The sequence below is a fragment of the Telmatherina bonti genome (assembly GCF_933228915.1).
Source record: "Telmatherina bonti genome assembly, chromosome: 14".
NCBI classification, from domain to species: domain Eukaryota; kingdom Metazoa; phylum Chordata; class Actinopteri; order Atheriniformes; family Telmatherinidae; genus Telmatherina; species Telmatherina bonti.
The window spans coordinates 14,396,987-14,413,582 of NC_136612.1; the positions used below are offsets into that span (position 1 = coordinate 14,396,987).

The 16,596-nt window shown below is 43.0% G+C and overlaps 2 protein-coding genes across 2 annotated transcripts in view; one reads left to right on the forward strand and one right to left on the reverse strand.

Annotated features, from left to right (window-relative positions):
- Positions 1-2,410: 2,410 nt before the first annotated feature.
- LOC306765865 (retinoic acid-induced protein 3) lies at positions 2,411-5,495 on the forward strand (the record flags this gene model as incomplete). Its single annotated transcript, XM_079253384.1, has 3 exons — positions 2,411-3,527; positions 5,232-5,287; positions 5,406-5,495. 3 exons carry the CDS (start codon positions 2,411-2,413, stop codon positions 5,493-5,495), a joined length of 1,263 nt encoding a protein of 420 aa, XP_079109510.1.
- A 5,028-nt stretch (positions 5,496-10,523) lies between these two features.
- LOC306765292 (RNA binding protein fox-1 homolog 2-like) overlaps positions 10,524-16,596 on the reverse strand; it is a 55,367-nt gene continuing 49,294 nt past the window's right edge. Inside the window, exons 11-13 of the mRNA XM_079252704.1 lie at positions 14,091-14,191; positions 12,145-12,223; positions 10,524-11,144 (exon numbers count right to left, since the gene is read on the reverse strand). Coding sequence (XP_079108830.1) covers positions 11,100-11,144; positions 12,145-12,223; positions 14,091-14,191 — 225 coding nt within the window. The 3' untranslated portion in view covers positions 10,524-11,099. The remainder of the gene's footprint in view (positions 11,145-12,144; positions 12,224-14,090; positions 14,192-16,596) is intronic.

Here is a 16,596-nt window from a genome sequence, read left to right on the forward strand (position 1 = left end):
CTGGGAGGGCAACAAGGACCGCTACCTCCTTTGTGCAAGGAGGAGCACTGCCAGAGCCCTGCAAAATGAGCTCCAGCAGGCCACAAATGTGCATGTGTCTGCTCAAACAGTCAGAAACAGACTCCATGAGGATGGTATGAGGGCCCGACGTCCACAGGTGGGGGTTGTACTGACAGCCCAACACCGTGCAGGACGTTTGGCATTTGCCAGAGAACACCAAGATTGGCAAATTCACCACTGGTGCCCTGAGCTCTTCACAGATGAAAGCAGGTTCACACTGAGCACATGTGACAGAGTGGAGACACTGTGGAGAACGTTCTGCTGCCTGCAACATCCTCCAGCATGACCGTTGTGTCAGCAGTTCCTGCAACACAAAGGCATTGATGTTAAGGACTGGCCCACCCGTTCCCCAGACCTGAATCCAGTTGAGCACATCTGGGACATCATGTCTCGCTCCATCCACCAACACCAAGTTGCACCACAGACTGTCCAGGAGTTGGCGGATGCTTTAGTCCAGGTCTGGGAGGAGATCCCTCAGGAGAACATCCACCGCCTCATCAGGAGCATGCCCAGGCGTTGTAGGGAGGTCATACAGGCACGCGGAGGCCTCACACACTACTGAGCCTCATTATGACTTGTTTAAAGGACATTACAGCAAAGTTGGATCAGCCTGTAGTGTGTTTTTCCACTTTAATTTTCAGTATAACTCCAAATCCAGACCTCCATGCGTTGATACATTTTATTTTCATTGATTTTTGTTGTGATTTTGCACATTCAGCTATGGAAAGAACAAAGTATTTAATAAAAACGTTTCATTCATTTAGATCTACAACGTCTTACTTCAGTGTTCCCTTTATTATTTTTTTTTTTTGAGCAGTATACATGCCTCCACCATGCTACTGAATCTCTGCCGTGTTGTTGGCTGATATTAGCTCTAGTGAACAGATAAATATCTAAAACTAATAAAAATGTCCTGGAAAAGTGTATTACCTGATACTTACGATTCCTGCCTTTCAAATACTAAGCATGCATCCATGCATGTGCATCTGTTCTGGTGTTGCAACATAAATTCTGAAAAATGAAACAGATGAAGGATAGGCTCTCCAGGATTTATGAAACCAGGTGAAGAATGACTTCAGATTAAACTAAACACACCCTGCGAACGCTTGTTCAGGCATGAGCTGCCGTGTTTTGTAAGGACTTGCAAAAAGCAACAGTTGAAGCATTCTCTGTCCCTGATCCAATTCCCCCTCCGAGGCAAACTACCTTACTTCAAATGTTGTTGCTATGATTTACCAGTAACTATGGCAACAGCTGCTACTGTTTTGTGTCCCGGCGACACCGTGATGAGTCAGATTTGGTCAGTTGGACTCACCTCACCTCAGATCATCATTACACAGTTGCTCCAACACATTGTCTGCTTTATCAACCAATGGGATGCAAATTCCTATTGGAATTTCAGAACTATGGGGGTGTGACTTCACTGCCATCATCACTTCCAGGTGTATGAGCCCCACCTATACTTTCAGGGAGGGACCCAAGCAGACAGAAAGGAGGGGTTTTTTTTGGGGACAGAATGATTCGGGGTGCAGACTTCTGTTGTTCTGAGGTGAAAACAATCCTTTCTCTGTGATTTCTTCCTCATCTTCTGAGTGTTTCATCATGCTAAGAGGTGTTACGAACGTACAATGAGAGATATTTAAAGCCAAACTTTGGATTTAAAGTTGTAGAGTTCGAATCCACATCCAAAAGAATAATAGGTGAGTAATTTTTTTTTTTTTTTTTTTTTTTTAAAAGCAAATGTTTTCCTTCTTATAATTATGCTGTTTTGTTTTAAAATCTCAACTTTTCACTGGCAACTCGTGAAAATGCTTCACGCTTCATATTCAAATCAGTAAATCTCTGTGATCTTATAATGAAGTGGAAAGAATCTTTTTGTACGTTTTTATATGAAAACATGAACGGCTACAAGAACCAAGGTCTGAGTCAATGCAGGGATCGTGTTTTTTTTAGAGTTAAAACTGCTAAAAGGTCATCTTTAAACCTATCACAAGGAAACAAAGCCTCCGCTGCAGGCTGCAGGAAGTAGAAATCTTCCATCAGGAGTGAATATCTCTGTCTCTAACCCCCAGTCTGACCTGTACAGTGTAAAATAAAGCCAATGTGAGGGATCTTTCTGCTTCTTCCCCTCTCTGTACCTTCCACCCTGAAGACTCACTTCTCTGCTTTGTTCTGGCATGTTACTCCCTGTTAAACCTCTCTCCCTTTTAGCTCATCTGCTCTGAGCTGTGTTATGCCATGCTAAAGTTTAGGCTTATTATTTATTGATGGGGACTGACGTGTCTTCTTTTTTTGTCACAGGAAAACATCCCACTGAGTCGACGGAGATTTAAAAAGAAAGACCTGAAGGATGGCTTCTTCATTCATGAAGCACAAATCAGGTTTAGCCCTCCTCTTCCTCCTCTATGCCCCTCTCACCTGTCTATGTCAGGTGACTAACAGCAGCTCAGTGAGTCCGACCACCATCACCCAGGCCCCTAACTCAAACTTAACCATCCTGAAGCCTGCGCGAGGCTGCGGCGCAGACCTGGATCCAGTATACAGGTATCTGTGTGACCGCCGGGCAGCATGGGGGATTGTGTTGGAGACCCTGGCCTCTACAGGCTTCCTCTTCAGTGTGGGGATCCTGTTAGGCCTGCTGGTCTGGTCCGTGTGTGCTTGTGTATCCACCCGGCACCAGCGCGACAGCATCGGGGGAGTGGTGCTCTGCATGTCCATGTTCCTGCTGGCCACAGCTGGGATCTTTGCCCTCACCTTTTCCTTCATCATCCGCCTCACCCCTCAGACCTGCCCCACCAGGATCTTCCTGTTCAGCGTCCTCTTCTCCCTGGCCTTCTCCTGCCTGCTGGCTCGCTGCCTTGCCCTGCTGGGCTTCGCAGCTGCCCGCGGCTGGGGGGAGCCCGCCGTGGCCCTGGGGCTCTTCTTCGTGCAGGTCATCATCTCGACCCAGTGGCTCATCATTGTGCTGGTCCGGGACAAGAAGCCGTGCGAGTACAGCCAGGAGGAGTTTGTCATGCTGCAGATCTACGTGCTGTGCCTCCTGGCTGTGGGGCTGATCCTCTCCCTGCACGTTTGGTGCCGCTCCTGCCTCACGTTCAGCTACACCGGGCCCACCAGCCAGCAGTGGAGGGTCCAGGCCGTGCTGCTCTGCCTCACGCTGCTGGTCTCCGCCTGCATCTGGGTGGTCTGGATCACCATGCTGGTCAGGGGGAACTCTGAAGTGGGCCGCCGGCCAAACTGGGACGACCCAGTGCTGAGCATCGCCTTGGTGGCAAACGGCTGGGTTTTACTGCTGGGGCACGGCTTGTCCCAGATCACCTTCTTCTGCAGGGGGGAGGCCATATCTAAGGATGTCCCTCTGAGCTTCGCAGGCTGGACCAGCCCTCACGCTGACATTCCCGGACTGGGAAGCCAGAAAGAAGGAAGAGAAAATGGGAGTTTTGAGAATGATGGCGAAACCAGGAGAGGTGAGACGCTGTAGGATGTTCATTCCGGACTTATTTAAATGTGGAGTATGTAAGATTTTCAATATTTTCTAAATAAATTAACTAAAAAAATAACTATAATCATAATTAGTTTTTTTTTTTTTAAACATGTAGGTTCCAGTCTGTCCATATTTGATGTGTTGTTAAATTACAAGTTTAATTAATGACAAAGACCCTTCTTAAATGTTTGCCTACCAGTAAAAAAGAAAAAAAAAAGTGCTTTTTGTCATTAATTAAACTTGTCATTTAACAACACATCAAATATGGACAGACTGCAACCTACATGTTTAAAAGAAAACTATCTAATTATGATCGTAGTTATTTTATTAGTTAATTTATTTTTAAAATATTGAAAATCTTACATACTCCACCTTTAAGTCCCTTTCTGCAGCATCAGCAAAGGGGCTGAAGGGGGTTTCGCTGCATGTTTGATCTTAGAGATTTAACTCCCTGTTTTCTATCAGGAGAGTAAAACTGCTGTTTGCATGAATGAAACAACCAGATCTGATTGTTTTTGCTCAGGATTAGATTGCAGATTATTTCCCTTATTTAATCAACAGATTGCTTCAAACCTACAAACATTCCCAGCCCTGATAGTAGTTAGAAAACAATCAAATCATTTAACATTTAAAATAGGAAAAAAAAAAAGGAAGTGTGTGTTTACCAAAGAAGCTGCCAAGTTATCAGACAATCAGCTGATTAACTGGATAACTGCTCTCCTGTGACCTGTCGGATGGTTAATCAAGTAACAAGACCTCTGATTTCATTAGGTTTGGGTCCAAACAGTTTCAGCTGTGAAACACACATGAAGTTAAAAACAAAAAAAAAACAAAAAAAAAACTTTGGAGTAAAATGCTTCAGAGTTCTCAAACAAACCACCTGAATGCTGTTTAATTAGGCGCTGATGTCTCTAATGATGATAAAGCCACTAACAGACACATTCCTCATTCTGTGGTGGCTTTACGGAAAAGATAAGGATTTTAAAGGTGGAGTATGTAATATTTTCAATTTTTTTTTTTTAAATTAACTAAAATATAACTACAATCATAATTAGATTTTTTTTTAACAAGTAGGTTCCAGTCTGTTCATATTTGATGTTATTAAATTACAAGTTTAATTAATGACAAAGACCCTTCTTAAATGTTTGCCTACCAGTAAAAAAAAAAAAAAAAAAAAAAAAAAAGTGCTTTTTGTCATTTGTCATTACTTCAACTTGTAATTTAATAACGCATCAAATATGGACAGACTGGAACCTACATGTTTAAAAAAAAAAAAAAAAACTATCTAATTATGATTGTAGTTATTTCAATTTATTTTGAAAATATTGAAACTCTTACATACTCCACCTTTAAAGCAGGGTTATCTAATGGAATATAAATAGTAGCTGCTTTACATGGAAGCTGCAGAACTTCAGTGTGAACTTAGTATGTGGGTGGGTTTTGTTTATTTACGTAACTTTTCACCTGTGGGAGAGTCACAGATTCCTTCCTGAACAGTCTCAACTCAGAGTCCTAAAATAATTTGATTCCACTCTGATCTAAAAGGGAACCAGGAAAAAAAAAGGAAGAAAAGTAGAGTATTTGGGTGTTTAATCTACGTTGACTGAATGCACCAACAAAGTCCGGTCTTTTTGTCCATCTTTGTGATGAAAGATGGACCAGCTCACCGTGTCTCGTCTCCTTGCAGGCAGGGGACCTGAGTCGAGGCTATGCTCCCCCTACGAGTCTGCTTTCTCCATGACAGTGAGTATTCCAGCAAACTGGCTAAACGTGCTTTATAATCCCACTCTGTGACCTTTTCACCGCTGCAGAAGCAGCTCATCGTGCCATGACTTGATGCAGCTAGGATTTTGTGTTTCAGGACATCGACCCAGACAAAGATTACAGCATTCCTCGTCCTCAGACCACCAACTACACTGAACCGTACGATGAATATTATGGACAGGAATAAAACGACACGGTCTGGGATGTCTCAAGCCAAAGGATAAACACGGCCAGGTTGAGCCCTTATAAATATGTAAATAAGTTCTGCTGGAGTTTCATCCCCAAGACGGGATGGAAAATCCACGTTATGTGTGGAAGTGAGTCTCTGCTACAGGTTTGGGTTGCGTCTTCCTCTGAGGTAGTATATAAAGACCTCCAGGTGATGAAGGACGCGTGAAGCTGTCGGTCTGTGGGTGCCAAGCTGCTGAGAGGAGCACTGATGTCCATGCACGGCGGCAGGGGAGGGCAGAGAGGAGGTGAGACTGGAAAGGAAGACACATCGGATGAGATGAGACAAGACAGAGAGGAGGACAGGACAGGAAACTTGTCAGCACTGTAGGACGGCTCGTGCCATCACCGATTAACATCCTCATCTTCAGTTACAGCTCGAGGGTTCTGCTGGTCCTCCTGCATGAAAACATGGTTCTTTGTGGAAGTAGAGCTACAGCTGTGTGTTCAAATCCTGAGCCAGCCCTCTTTTTTTTTTTTTTTTTTTATGGCTTAGTTTCCATGGAGCCTAAAAGTCTGTAAAGTTATTTTTAAGCAGTAGTTCTGCAGCTCTTTCCAAAGGTTTTATATGGAAATTTGCTGCTTTTTCACTCATCTTCTGTTCAGTCCTTGCATCAGCCAATTGTAAGGGTTTATTAAGCCATAAAACACAGAGAGTCGTTCAAAGATTAGAAAAAGGGACGTAACTCAAAGGAAATAGTTCACAACAAACTAAACAGGCCACGTAAAGAACCATTAATAAAATGGTCTCTTTAGGCACTTCATCACCATCAGCCACTTCTCTCCATTTCTTAGCTGCATCTATGAAAATGTCCAAATTTAAACATCTTGTTGGATGCAGAAATACTATTGTTGCAACTAAATTATTCCCAAACAGCTATTAACAAGGTATCCTTCTAAAAGTGGAGAAAGAAGAAAATAAGAAACAGCATCTGAAAACCCAGCAAAGACCTGAAACAGCGATGCATCTAGATGGGGGGGGGGGGGAAGATGGTGAATGATGCAGAAACTGGAGTGAAAACCAGCCTGGATCTCAACTTTACTGAGGAAGTTTGGGATCATCTGGACGGATGATGGGAAAAACATCCAATGAGAAGTCTGGAGAAGCATTCCTGAAGATTACAGAAATCATAGGAATGCTCGTCCAGGAGGTTTCCTCCTCTGTTTTATGTAAAATACTTTCTACTTGTTTGCACTCTTTCACTTCTGCCGTTTTTCCTGCAAATGAAGGATGGTGCAACGCTTCAGCGGCGTGTGTGATTCATGCACCTCTCTTTACAACACTTGCAGAATATTTTACAAAAATTTTTTAAAATAAATGTATCCATATTGGTTTGCTTTTTCTGCTCACAACCTGCACATATGAAACATTTTTGGTCGTTTAGCCTGGGGAAAAAAAGGCACCAGTTCATCCACACATGGCCTCAAAGGCAGTGTCGCAGCTTCACCACCAGGGGGCAACATCTGGGCACTTGAAGGATGATTGCAGGATGTGGACAGTGGATTTCAGCTCAGTCAGGCAATGTCATCACAAACTGCTGCAAGTTGATGGCATTTCCACACATCTCCCACCATGGCCTCCTGTGGTCTTCCATCCACAAAGGTCAGCTCCCGACACCAGATGCAATCTCTCCCACTCTCACTCCTTTATCACACAGTCCTCCATATATTCTTCCAATTAGACCGACTTCAATTACTCAAAAAGAGCTTGCCATCAAATTGGCAATTGGCCTCTTGTGCATTAGAGCAATTAGCAGGGATATGAGGTTTCCTGCCACATCCAACCCATTTACAGCCATTAACTCCACATGCAATTAAAGCCTGTTCCAGATTGTCTTCCCCCCCCCTCGGCTGTTAGGAGAAAGTTTAGGAGGCGGGAGAGAAGCTTATTGCAGCACAGGAACTGCCTTTTTGGGAGGAATAAAAGTCCAAAGTTGACACCAGACGAGTTATTAAACATGGAGCATGTGATGTGAGGAATGTTTTCAGGCTGGTCAGAGATGTGCTTCGGTTCCCAACTCGTCTTTCAGATCATGATCCACTGGAAACCTTCACGGCAGTCAGCCTGGACTCAAACTGAAAGCCAAATCTAGGAACGTGCTTGTGATAAAAAAAAAAAAAAAAACTTTACAGTAGTGCTTGACTCTGCCATGCTGGACAGAAACAAACTCAAAGACCAGAATAAAAACCAAACAGTTTATTTATTATATACATTCAATAATAATGGAGAATAAACAGAAGGCAGACACAAGGATGGCAAAATAACACATTGTGAGAAAATACATGTCACTTATTTAAAAAAAAAAAAAAAAAAAAAAAAAAAAAGATAAATGAGCTTTTAAGAGCATGTGACCAAATACAAAAAAAAAAAAAAAAAAACACCCTCCACATGCAATCTGAACCCATTTATGAAGCACACATCTCCCGCTGGGTGGACTGGAGCGCAGCGCAGGGAGCAGCACACCTCTGTGGCCGAGCAGCACACCTCTGTGGCCGAGCAGCACACCTCTGTGGCGAGTTCACAGCCTCCCAAATGAGATCTGCTCCAATTAGCAGCGATGACAACAAGCTGACAGCGAACACACCGCTGCAGCTCGCTGCTGCCCCGCGAGCTCCTTCACCCCTCCAACATCACCCTCATCATGGAGCTTCATCATCACCATAAAAAGCAAACCGCAGGGGTCCGGAGGGGTCAGAGGCACAGAGCAGAGCAGATAACCTAGATTATTGCAGGAGGCTGACTCAGGTGTCGTAAAGCTGCTGTGGGCCACTTGGGTCTCCAGTCCCCCTCCCCTCCCCTCCCCTCCCATTCAGACGCTTCACACTGGACCTTCCTCATCGCACCTCATCCTCCTCCTCCAGCACTATGATTTGAAGTCATGCACAAAAGAAAGAGACGGGACACCGTTCTTTTCTCCCAAAAGCATGCATAGCAACACTTCTGATAATACTTGTAAGGAACAAGAAGAAGGAAAATAAAAAAATAAAAAAAAGAAAGGAGGTAATGCTGGACAATAATATTCATTGGACCTACTGCACAGTTTCACAATCGTACAAAACGACACACCCCTCGTCACGCTGTCCCGCTCCACCCTGAGCGCACCGTACCCCCTCAAAAGAGACAGCGGGGGACATTGTTATCCTGTCAGCTAATGATTAACGGCTCAGCTTCTCACCTCCAGCAAACTGCCCACACCTTGTTCCACTGTTCAGAAAGGTTGCCACCACTGGGCTGCAGGGTCCCTTCCCCCCCCCACCCCCCGCGCTTTGTGCGACCGGCCCTTCGGTACTGCGGAGAAAAGCCATTCTAAACATCCTCCTGTGTCCTACCCGTCTGTCTTTCAGTGAATCCCTCATGTCTCCGTCTGTCTGCAGCAAATACCTCCACATCTAAAACGGTTCACGTGAAAGCAGGAAAACAAAACAAAACAAAAAAAAAGCACCAATAAATTAAGAGTGACTCAAAATTTAAGTGTTTGCAGGTCAGAAAAATCTCAAGCTGCTGCAACCTTTTAAACATTTTTTTTTTGTCTTTTCTCTTGAAGATGATGCTTTAATAAGATTTCCTAGGGAGCTGCTATATCTCCGTACTTTAAAAAAAAAAAAAAAAAAAACCAAAAAAACAACAGCTTCAACCCACAATGTCAAATACTGCAAAAAAAAAAAAAAAAAAAAAAAAAAAAAATTTAAAGGCAAGACACAACCACAGAAACATCAGAACAAAATGTGCTTTCTTCTTAAAAATCTTTGGAACCAAAACAACAAGGCAAATAGCAGTAACAAGTTAGCGAGAGTGAGGAGATGAAGGGGGTCAGGGCGAGCCGGTAGTTTGGTTTACCGAGTCCAGATGCCTTCAGATGCACCGGTTAGGTAAATTATGTCAAAGTATTCAGAAGGAAGGGGGGGCGGGGGGGGGGGGGGGTAAAACTACATAAGGATGAAAACTTGTGACTAAATGACTAAAAGTAGAAAACTGATGAAGAAATCTTGTTTTTTTTTTCATACATCATTCCAACTGCAATGTGCTGGACTGCTTTCTAACCCGGGCTGTTCTGCTGAGCTGAGATCAGACACAGTTTCTGTCCTGGAGCCCGTAAAGACTCTGGTTTCCAGCTTCAGCCACTGGCAGGTGATTGGTTCCTCTCCGCTTCTGCTAAATCTCCCTTTTGTTTGTGTTCTTTTGTCCCATCTGATCCGTCTGCTCGCTGCGATCGCCGCTGCAGCTGGAACGGCTCGGCGGTTCAGGAGTCAGAAACGCACAAAGTCCTTTTTTGGAAGAAACGCTCACGGATCAAAGACGAGCCACGGAGGGAGGGTGTGTGTGTGTGTGTGTGTGTGTGTGAAAATGTTTCAAAATGGACACGCGTGTGTGTGGAGTCAGTCAGAGGAGGATTTTCCTTCTTAGTGCTGACGTTAAAGTCGCTGAAATGTGGAAAGCTGAGCAACAAATGGACAAAAAAAAATACAGAAAAAATACCAAATGCATCCTTTTTTTTCTTTTCTTTTTTTAAACCGCGACATTTCTACGCAACTTCTTATCAAAGGCAGCAAAACACAAACCATAAGAGATGCCAGAGAAAGCTGAGGTAATGCAGAAAAAAACACAACTGGTTTGCTTTTCCTTGTCATTTTCACACAGTCTTAAACATTATGTCTCATTTGTTGGATTGGACTTCCTTTCATACTTCAGAGGACGAAGAGAAATGTTCGAAAATGACAAAAAAAAAAAAAAAAGGAGGAAATCATTCGTGGTTGTTTTCAGATAACAGTGGTTGCTGTCAGTCAGGTTGATCCATCTTCCCTTCAGATTGACGCTCATTATTCTAGTTAAAATAAAAAGAAACAATTCCTATTTCGTCTTAATCGAACACTCCATTTGATTTCTCTTTTTTTATAATATAACAACAAACTAGATGGTCGATGGTGGTGGGGGTGGGGGGGGGGGGTAGCTCTGTGTCTATGTAGTGTTTAAAAACAAGGGTACCTTTATACAGTAGTGTTGTGGCAGTTCTATAGTTTGCTTCAACAAATGGAGAGAAAAAGTTTAGTTCTTTCTGAAAGTAAACGTGTGTGTGCGGGTCAGATTACAGGTCGGCCACTTTCAGGGGGAAAAAAGGGGGTTTGTATGTAGTGTGTTGGATCGAACAGGAACAGCAGTCTCTCTCCTTCAGGGGTCCCATTCTGTTTTTAAAAACATCCCAAAAAAATCCTGCTTCGTGACTCTGAGTAGCAGCTCCGGCTTTTTTTTTTCCTTTTTTTTTTAACTTTTCTTTTATAAGTGAGTAATGATCCTGGAAGTTTGTTCAATGATTTGATTCCATGTCAGCGACAGGCAGAAGAGGCCAGAGTTTGACTTGATGATGTGGCAATGATCCTTCTCGCCACAAAGGGAAATAAACAGGAGAAAAAAACAAACAAACAAACAAACGTGTGAGTTGTCACTATAGTCTGCCTGCAGAGAGATGGAGGGGAGCTCCTGCCAGACAGGGCTGAGAAAAGGGACTGTGGAGCAAAGTGAAATTCCTCGGCTGGGATTTGTGGGGTTTTTTTTGTTTTTGTTTTTTTAGTACGGAGCAAACCGACTGTATCCTGCTCGGTATAAACTGGCCTGCAAGACAAACACACAGAGTTGGGAAATGAAACCTTCATACGTTTGTTGTTGCAGATTTATCCATTAAATGTCAAATCCACACATCAGCTCATTTATAGCACAAACTAATTCCCAGATAAAAGTCGGGATGCTGCTTGAGTTGTAAATAAAAACATTTAGTGACGTCTGAGATGCAGTTTGTCTCTGGTTAGTCGACTTTTGCTCAGCTGTACATCTGCAGGGGTCTGCTTCTCTGAAATGCTCCTTTATTCCCATCACACCAACCTGCCGCCAGTTGACTCGCCCCATTTACGTTCCCAGCCTTTCGCTGGCCCTCTTCTAGCTATGTTCGGATGTTTTTGCTTCCCACCAGCAGGTCTCGGTTGTGTTGTCACAGCCCACCATGCATTAATCCTGCAGGCAGGATATCAGCCGGCTAGCGACAGATGTGTCAGCTATGTGTAGCATGACATCGTAGCGACGCGACGTCTTCCTTTAATTATAATGACAATAAAACAGGAGAGTGCTGGACATCCTCAGGTTTCTGTTCCTTCTGTTTGGTTTGTGGCTTTAAATAAGAAACGTTTTTCACTGTATATTCAGACATGATGCCGCCGCAGCTTTGCTCTGGTCGGACAGGAAGGACTGACTCTCGACTGCAGGATAACAGAAGGGTCAGAAAGAAAAAAAACAGGGCGCTCCGGGTGAGATATTATGGTACAGAAACGCAAAAAGTGTTTGTACCAGCACACCCTGTACTGACCCAAACCTGCTGGTAGAAACGGCGCTAAGATGAGCTAATACTCTCCCTGTAACGAGTCTCTAATGTTGCTTTTGTTCTACTGGATATAAAATCTGGGTTTATGAGGTTCGATAATCCCTGCGTTGTTTGTATTTACATCTTAAACAACGTCCCAACTCTTTTGGAACCGGGGTGGTAAATGCAGTAACATCAGCCAGAGCACTTTAAAAGCACAACGACCATCATGTTTGCAGAGTTAATGTCAGTTTTTCTCACCATGGCTCCCACTCCGTAAGCAGCAGCAGCAGCAGGAGCTAAAGCGTGGTAAGGGTCCGTAGTGTACACCCGGCCGTAACTACAAATACAAGCACAAAACAAAGAGTTTAAAGCAAAAAGGTGGACATTTAAAAGCTCCTTTTATATGTTAACAACCCGCTGGATTTACACAGAGAGGAAATATGAGCCTTATGATGTGACTTATAACACGATCAGTATATTCTGTTCCTGTTAAACTGCTGTTGTTTTTTTAAGAGAGATTATTTTCCCAGCATCTCTTCTAACACAGCCCTTTTAATTCTGGTTTTTTCTAATTGTACTGGGATTAACTTTAACATGTAGCACGATCATTCATGCCAGTAAAGACAAACCTCGGGCTCTACTTTTCTACTACTAAGAAGTTTACAGAATCTGATGTTTTTTTGTGTAAAAATCACTTCTTTCACATTAAAAGTTTAACATTACGTAGCTGGTGCTGCTCATGTCTGCTGTCTAGTATCAACAGCTTCTCATTTCATCACTTCCTCAGTCCATGCAGAGCAGCTGTGCAGCCCGACACATCAGGTGGACACGACTGTTCTTACGCCGTTGCTTCATCGTTTTTATTCGTCAAACATTTGGAAATATGTCCGTAAAAGTCAAAGATTTATTAAAGTAAAAAGAAAAGTCTGCGTCTGTAGCTGGTATGAGGGCAAAATATCCAGATCTCAGCAGCTTTACACCTTCTTCTTGCCTCCTTTCTTCTTCTGTAAGCAGACCAGTTCTTTACACAGTCCAAACACTAACCAGCATCACTTACTTTGCTTTCCTTTCACTCCTCACTCAGCTGCACTTAGTTCAGGCAGTGGCGTGTAAACGACGCTACACATGCTAGAGCAGGGGAGTCCAGCTCCGGTACTCAAGGGCCACAATCCTGCAGGTTTTCCATGTATCCCTGCTCCAACACACCTGACTCAAACCAATCAGTCATTGTGCAGAGCCTCATTGGCTCTTGGAATCTTTTATAGGACGCCAGGTGTGTTTCTCAGGGATACATGGAAAATCCTGCAGGAGAGTCAGACACCTCTGTGCTAAAGGCAGAGTATGTAAGATTTCAAGGCGATTCTTTCCACCACCAGGTAGCAAACACCAGGTCGTGAGCAAAACTACAAAACTGCTACCTCCACATACGACCACAGGTTGGCAGTAATGAGCAAAACCCTTACCCCTCCTCCTTGCCAGCTCCAATGAGGGTAGGAATCGCTTGTGAGCTGTAGCTCAGAGCCGCTCTGCAATAAATGGGCTTATACTCCCCCTACTGGTGGAAAAAAAGTACTTTTCTTTTTACTGGTCAGAAAACATTCAGGAAGGGTCTTTGTCATTAATTAAACTTGTAATTTAATAACGCATCAAATATGGACTGACTGGAACCTACATGTTTAAAAAACTAAATAATTATGATTGTAGTTATTTTTTTGTTTAATTTATTTTGAAAATATTGAAAATCTTACATACTCTACCTTTACAGTAAGCAGTCAGCCAGTAGATGTATAAGAGAATATCACGATGGGAAATGCAGTAAAAGTCCTTCTGCTTGGCTGTAACCTGAGGGGGTCTTTACTAACGGGACAACAGCTGTAGCCACAGTGTCAATCTATCCACCAAATAATCTGCATGCTGAAATAAAGGAAGTTCCAGCTAATAATAAGACTAATCAAGTGCATACTAAGAACAAAACATGGACCTGACAACCTTACTGTGGGTGATGAAGGATAAAGCAGGCACATCTAAGGGAAAAGAGACCACAAGTCCACGATGTCTGAAAGGAAAAAGGCTTCATATCGAGAAGTGCCCATATGCGACTCCTGAGCCTCCTGATTCCTGCATCACTTCTGTACCTCGGATGTGAGTCATACTGTAAGGTGTGTTTGTCTCATCCATCGGTGAGTGTCCTGGGCTGACCTCACCTGTCACTGTAGGCAGCAGCTGCAGCGGTTGCTCCGGTTACGGCAGCAGGTTGGGCGTAGCGATAGGCAGCGGCAGCGGCAGCAGCAGCAGGGTAGCCTCCCTACGGACACACACACACACACACACACACACACACACACACACACAACAATGCTAACTCGCAAGCATCCAAGTAAGAAGCAGCTATGGTCTCTAAATGAGATGCAAGAAACTGACATTTGCATGAGTTAAGGATTAAATACTGGTATGTAATAAACACATACATGCAAAATTAGACCCAGTGAATTGTTAATCCAAGATGGAATTTCAATCATTTAATGTATAAACATGATTATGTTTCCAAATAAACTAAAAAATATGTTTCCTTGGGCTCTGAAAATGTCAAGCTTTAGCATCTGGAATAAATAAAACGATGTGTCAGTGTATTGCATTTATGTATGAGGAGAGAAAGAGGAGTGTGGTGCTGGATGTGGAACAAGGAGTACTTTATCAGAGAGAGAGAAGGGGGAAATTGGACTGTCAAAGTTATTGTATTACCACTATGGAAGAGAGGGGGAGTGAAAAGAGTGGGAGGAGAAAATGTTCACACACCTTAGGCCACATGGAAACCTCACTGTTGTTAAAGGACACAACTAATAAGCAAAAAATCTAAAGACGCTAATGGATGCCAGTGTTTATGGCACATTTGTTACTGTTATTATCTGTGTTCTTTTTAAATGAATTAAGGGAAAATAAAAACAGAAAGATGGAAAACAAAAATCACACGCAGACCCCACGCAATCCTGCACCGACACTCAAATCATCCGCTTGAGCTGGAGCTCTGCATGCATGACCCAGTGCTACAATTCACTTCAGACATAAAGACATCATAACAACAATAAAAAAAAAAAGTCTCTGTCTCACTCTCTGCTTCACACATATGCATGCAACAACCCACTGCATTTGGACCTGATCCGAATTAAGATCAGCAAAGCAACAACAGAAACACTTGAGCATTATCTGAGAGGCCTGCAGGACACGGAGCAGAGGCGAAGGGTTGAAGAAGAAAAAAAAAGGCTTATAGAGGGGAGAGAGCAAGGCTCTGTGGGTGAGTGGAGGGAGAGGAGGAGGAAGGGCAGGAATGTCTGCATGCAGCAGCTGATCAGCACATGCTTTAAGTATTATCCCGGGAGGGGGAGTTAATTCAGCAAGAGAGCATGTTCTCCATTTCAACTTGAGCCCCTTAAGGCAGAAGATTCTCACTCCGCTGGCCAACACTGACTGGAGCTTATTGTTAAACCAGGAATAATGCAGGGAACCCACTGCGAAGTGTCATTACATCAAATTTAAAAGCAAACCCAAATATTCTTTTTTTTTTATTCATTAAAAACACTGTTTTGAAATAAACATTACAGTTAAAAGTTGACATACCCTTATAGAGGATAAAGTAACCATTTCTGCTGCTGTTTTGTGACAAAAGCTCATATTTTAAGGATAAAATCTCTTTTCTATTAAAAAAAAAAAAATAAGCAAATGAACATGAATGAACTTCATATGAATGACCCACTGACCATTTTATTGGGTCCAATAGCTAATAACCCAATCACATGACAGTAACTCGATACATTTAGACGTGTAGACATGGATACAACAACCTGCTGAAGTTCAGACCAAACATCAGAGCGAGGAAGGAAAGTTGTGGAGACTGGGTAGACTGGTGGGAGATGATAGAAACGCGACAGGAAGTAGAGGAAGGCTAAAATTCACTAAACTCACCAAAACTGGACAACAAGCCCACTTTGGGCATCATAGTCCCAGCTGAGCAGGTTTCACCACCACAGCCTACCCAAGTATTGCTGCTGACCTTGTTTTAGCATCTTGTTAGCGTCTTCTGGTGGATCCAGAAGGATTTCACCAGGATCAGGTTTTAGCTTTGTGACATGGACCATGTCAAACTGAAGAAAGAAAAACCCCTCAGGTAGAAGGAGAACAGTGGTACCATCATATACACTCAGATTAGGTGTGTTTGTGTGTGTTGATTAGTCCCTCCAGCATTTCATGGTGTTTTGTTTGACTAATGCGACCTGAAACGACTGATTTTGTCGCAGCTTTTGTGAAAAGTTAAGACAGAAGTTAGTTGTTTTTTTTTTTCCTGTTTCCAGAAATGTATTTAAAATGTATTCATTTATTGACAGAAACACACTGGGAGAGTATTTCATCATTCACCAGAATGATTTTAAAGCTACAACGTATTGTTAGGAGAAAGTACAGCAACTACAACAAACATGTGTTCTCGCATTTTGGATATTCTCCTTCTGTGTACTGAGGTAGAAAAATGTTTGTCAATAAACAAAATTTGTATTTTTTTTCCACTACAATATCGGCCAAAGTACAAAATTGCTTTTCTTCGTGTTCCCAGTCAGCTATGGGAAAGTAATTTTATGGCAGGTTAAAGACAGCGGTGGCATGCAGGAACAGATCCCAAGTCAGGATTCAAACCTGGACCTGCTCTGAGGTATCATCCGT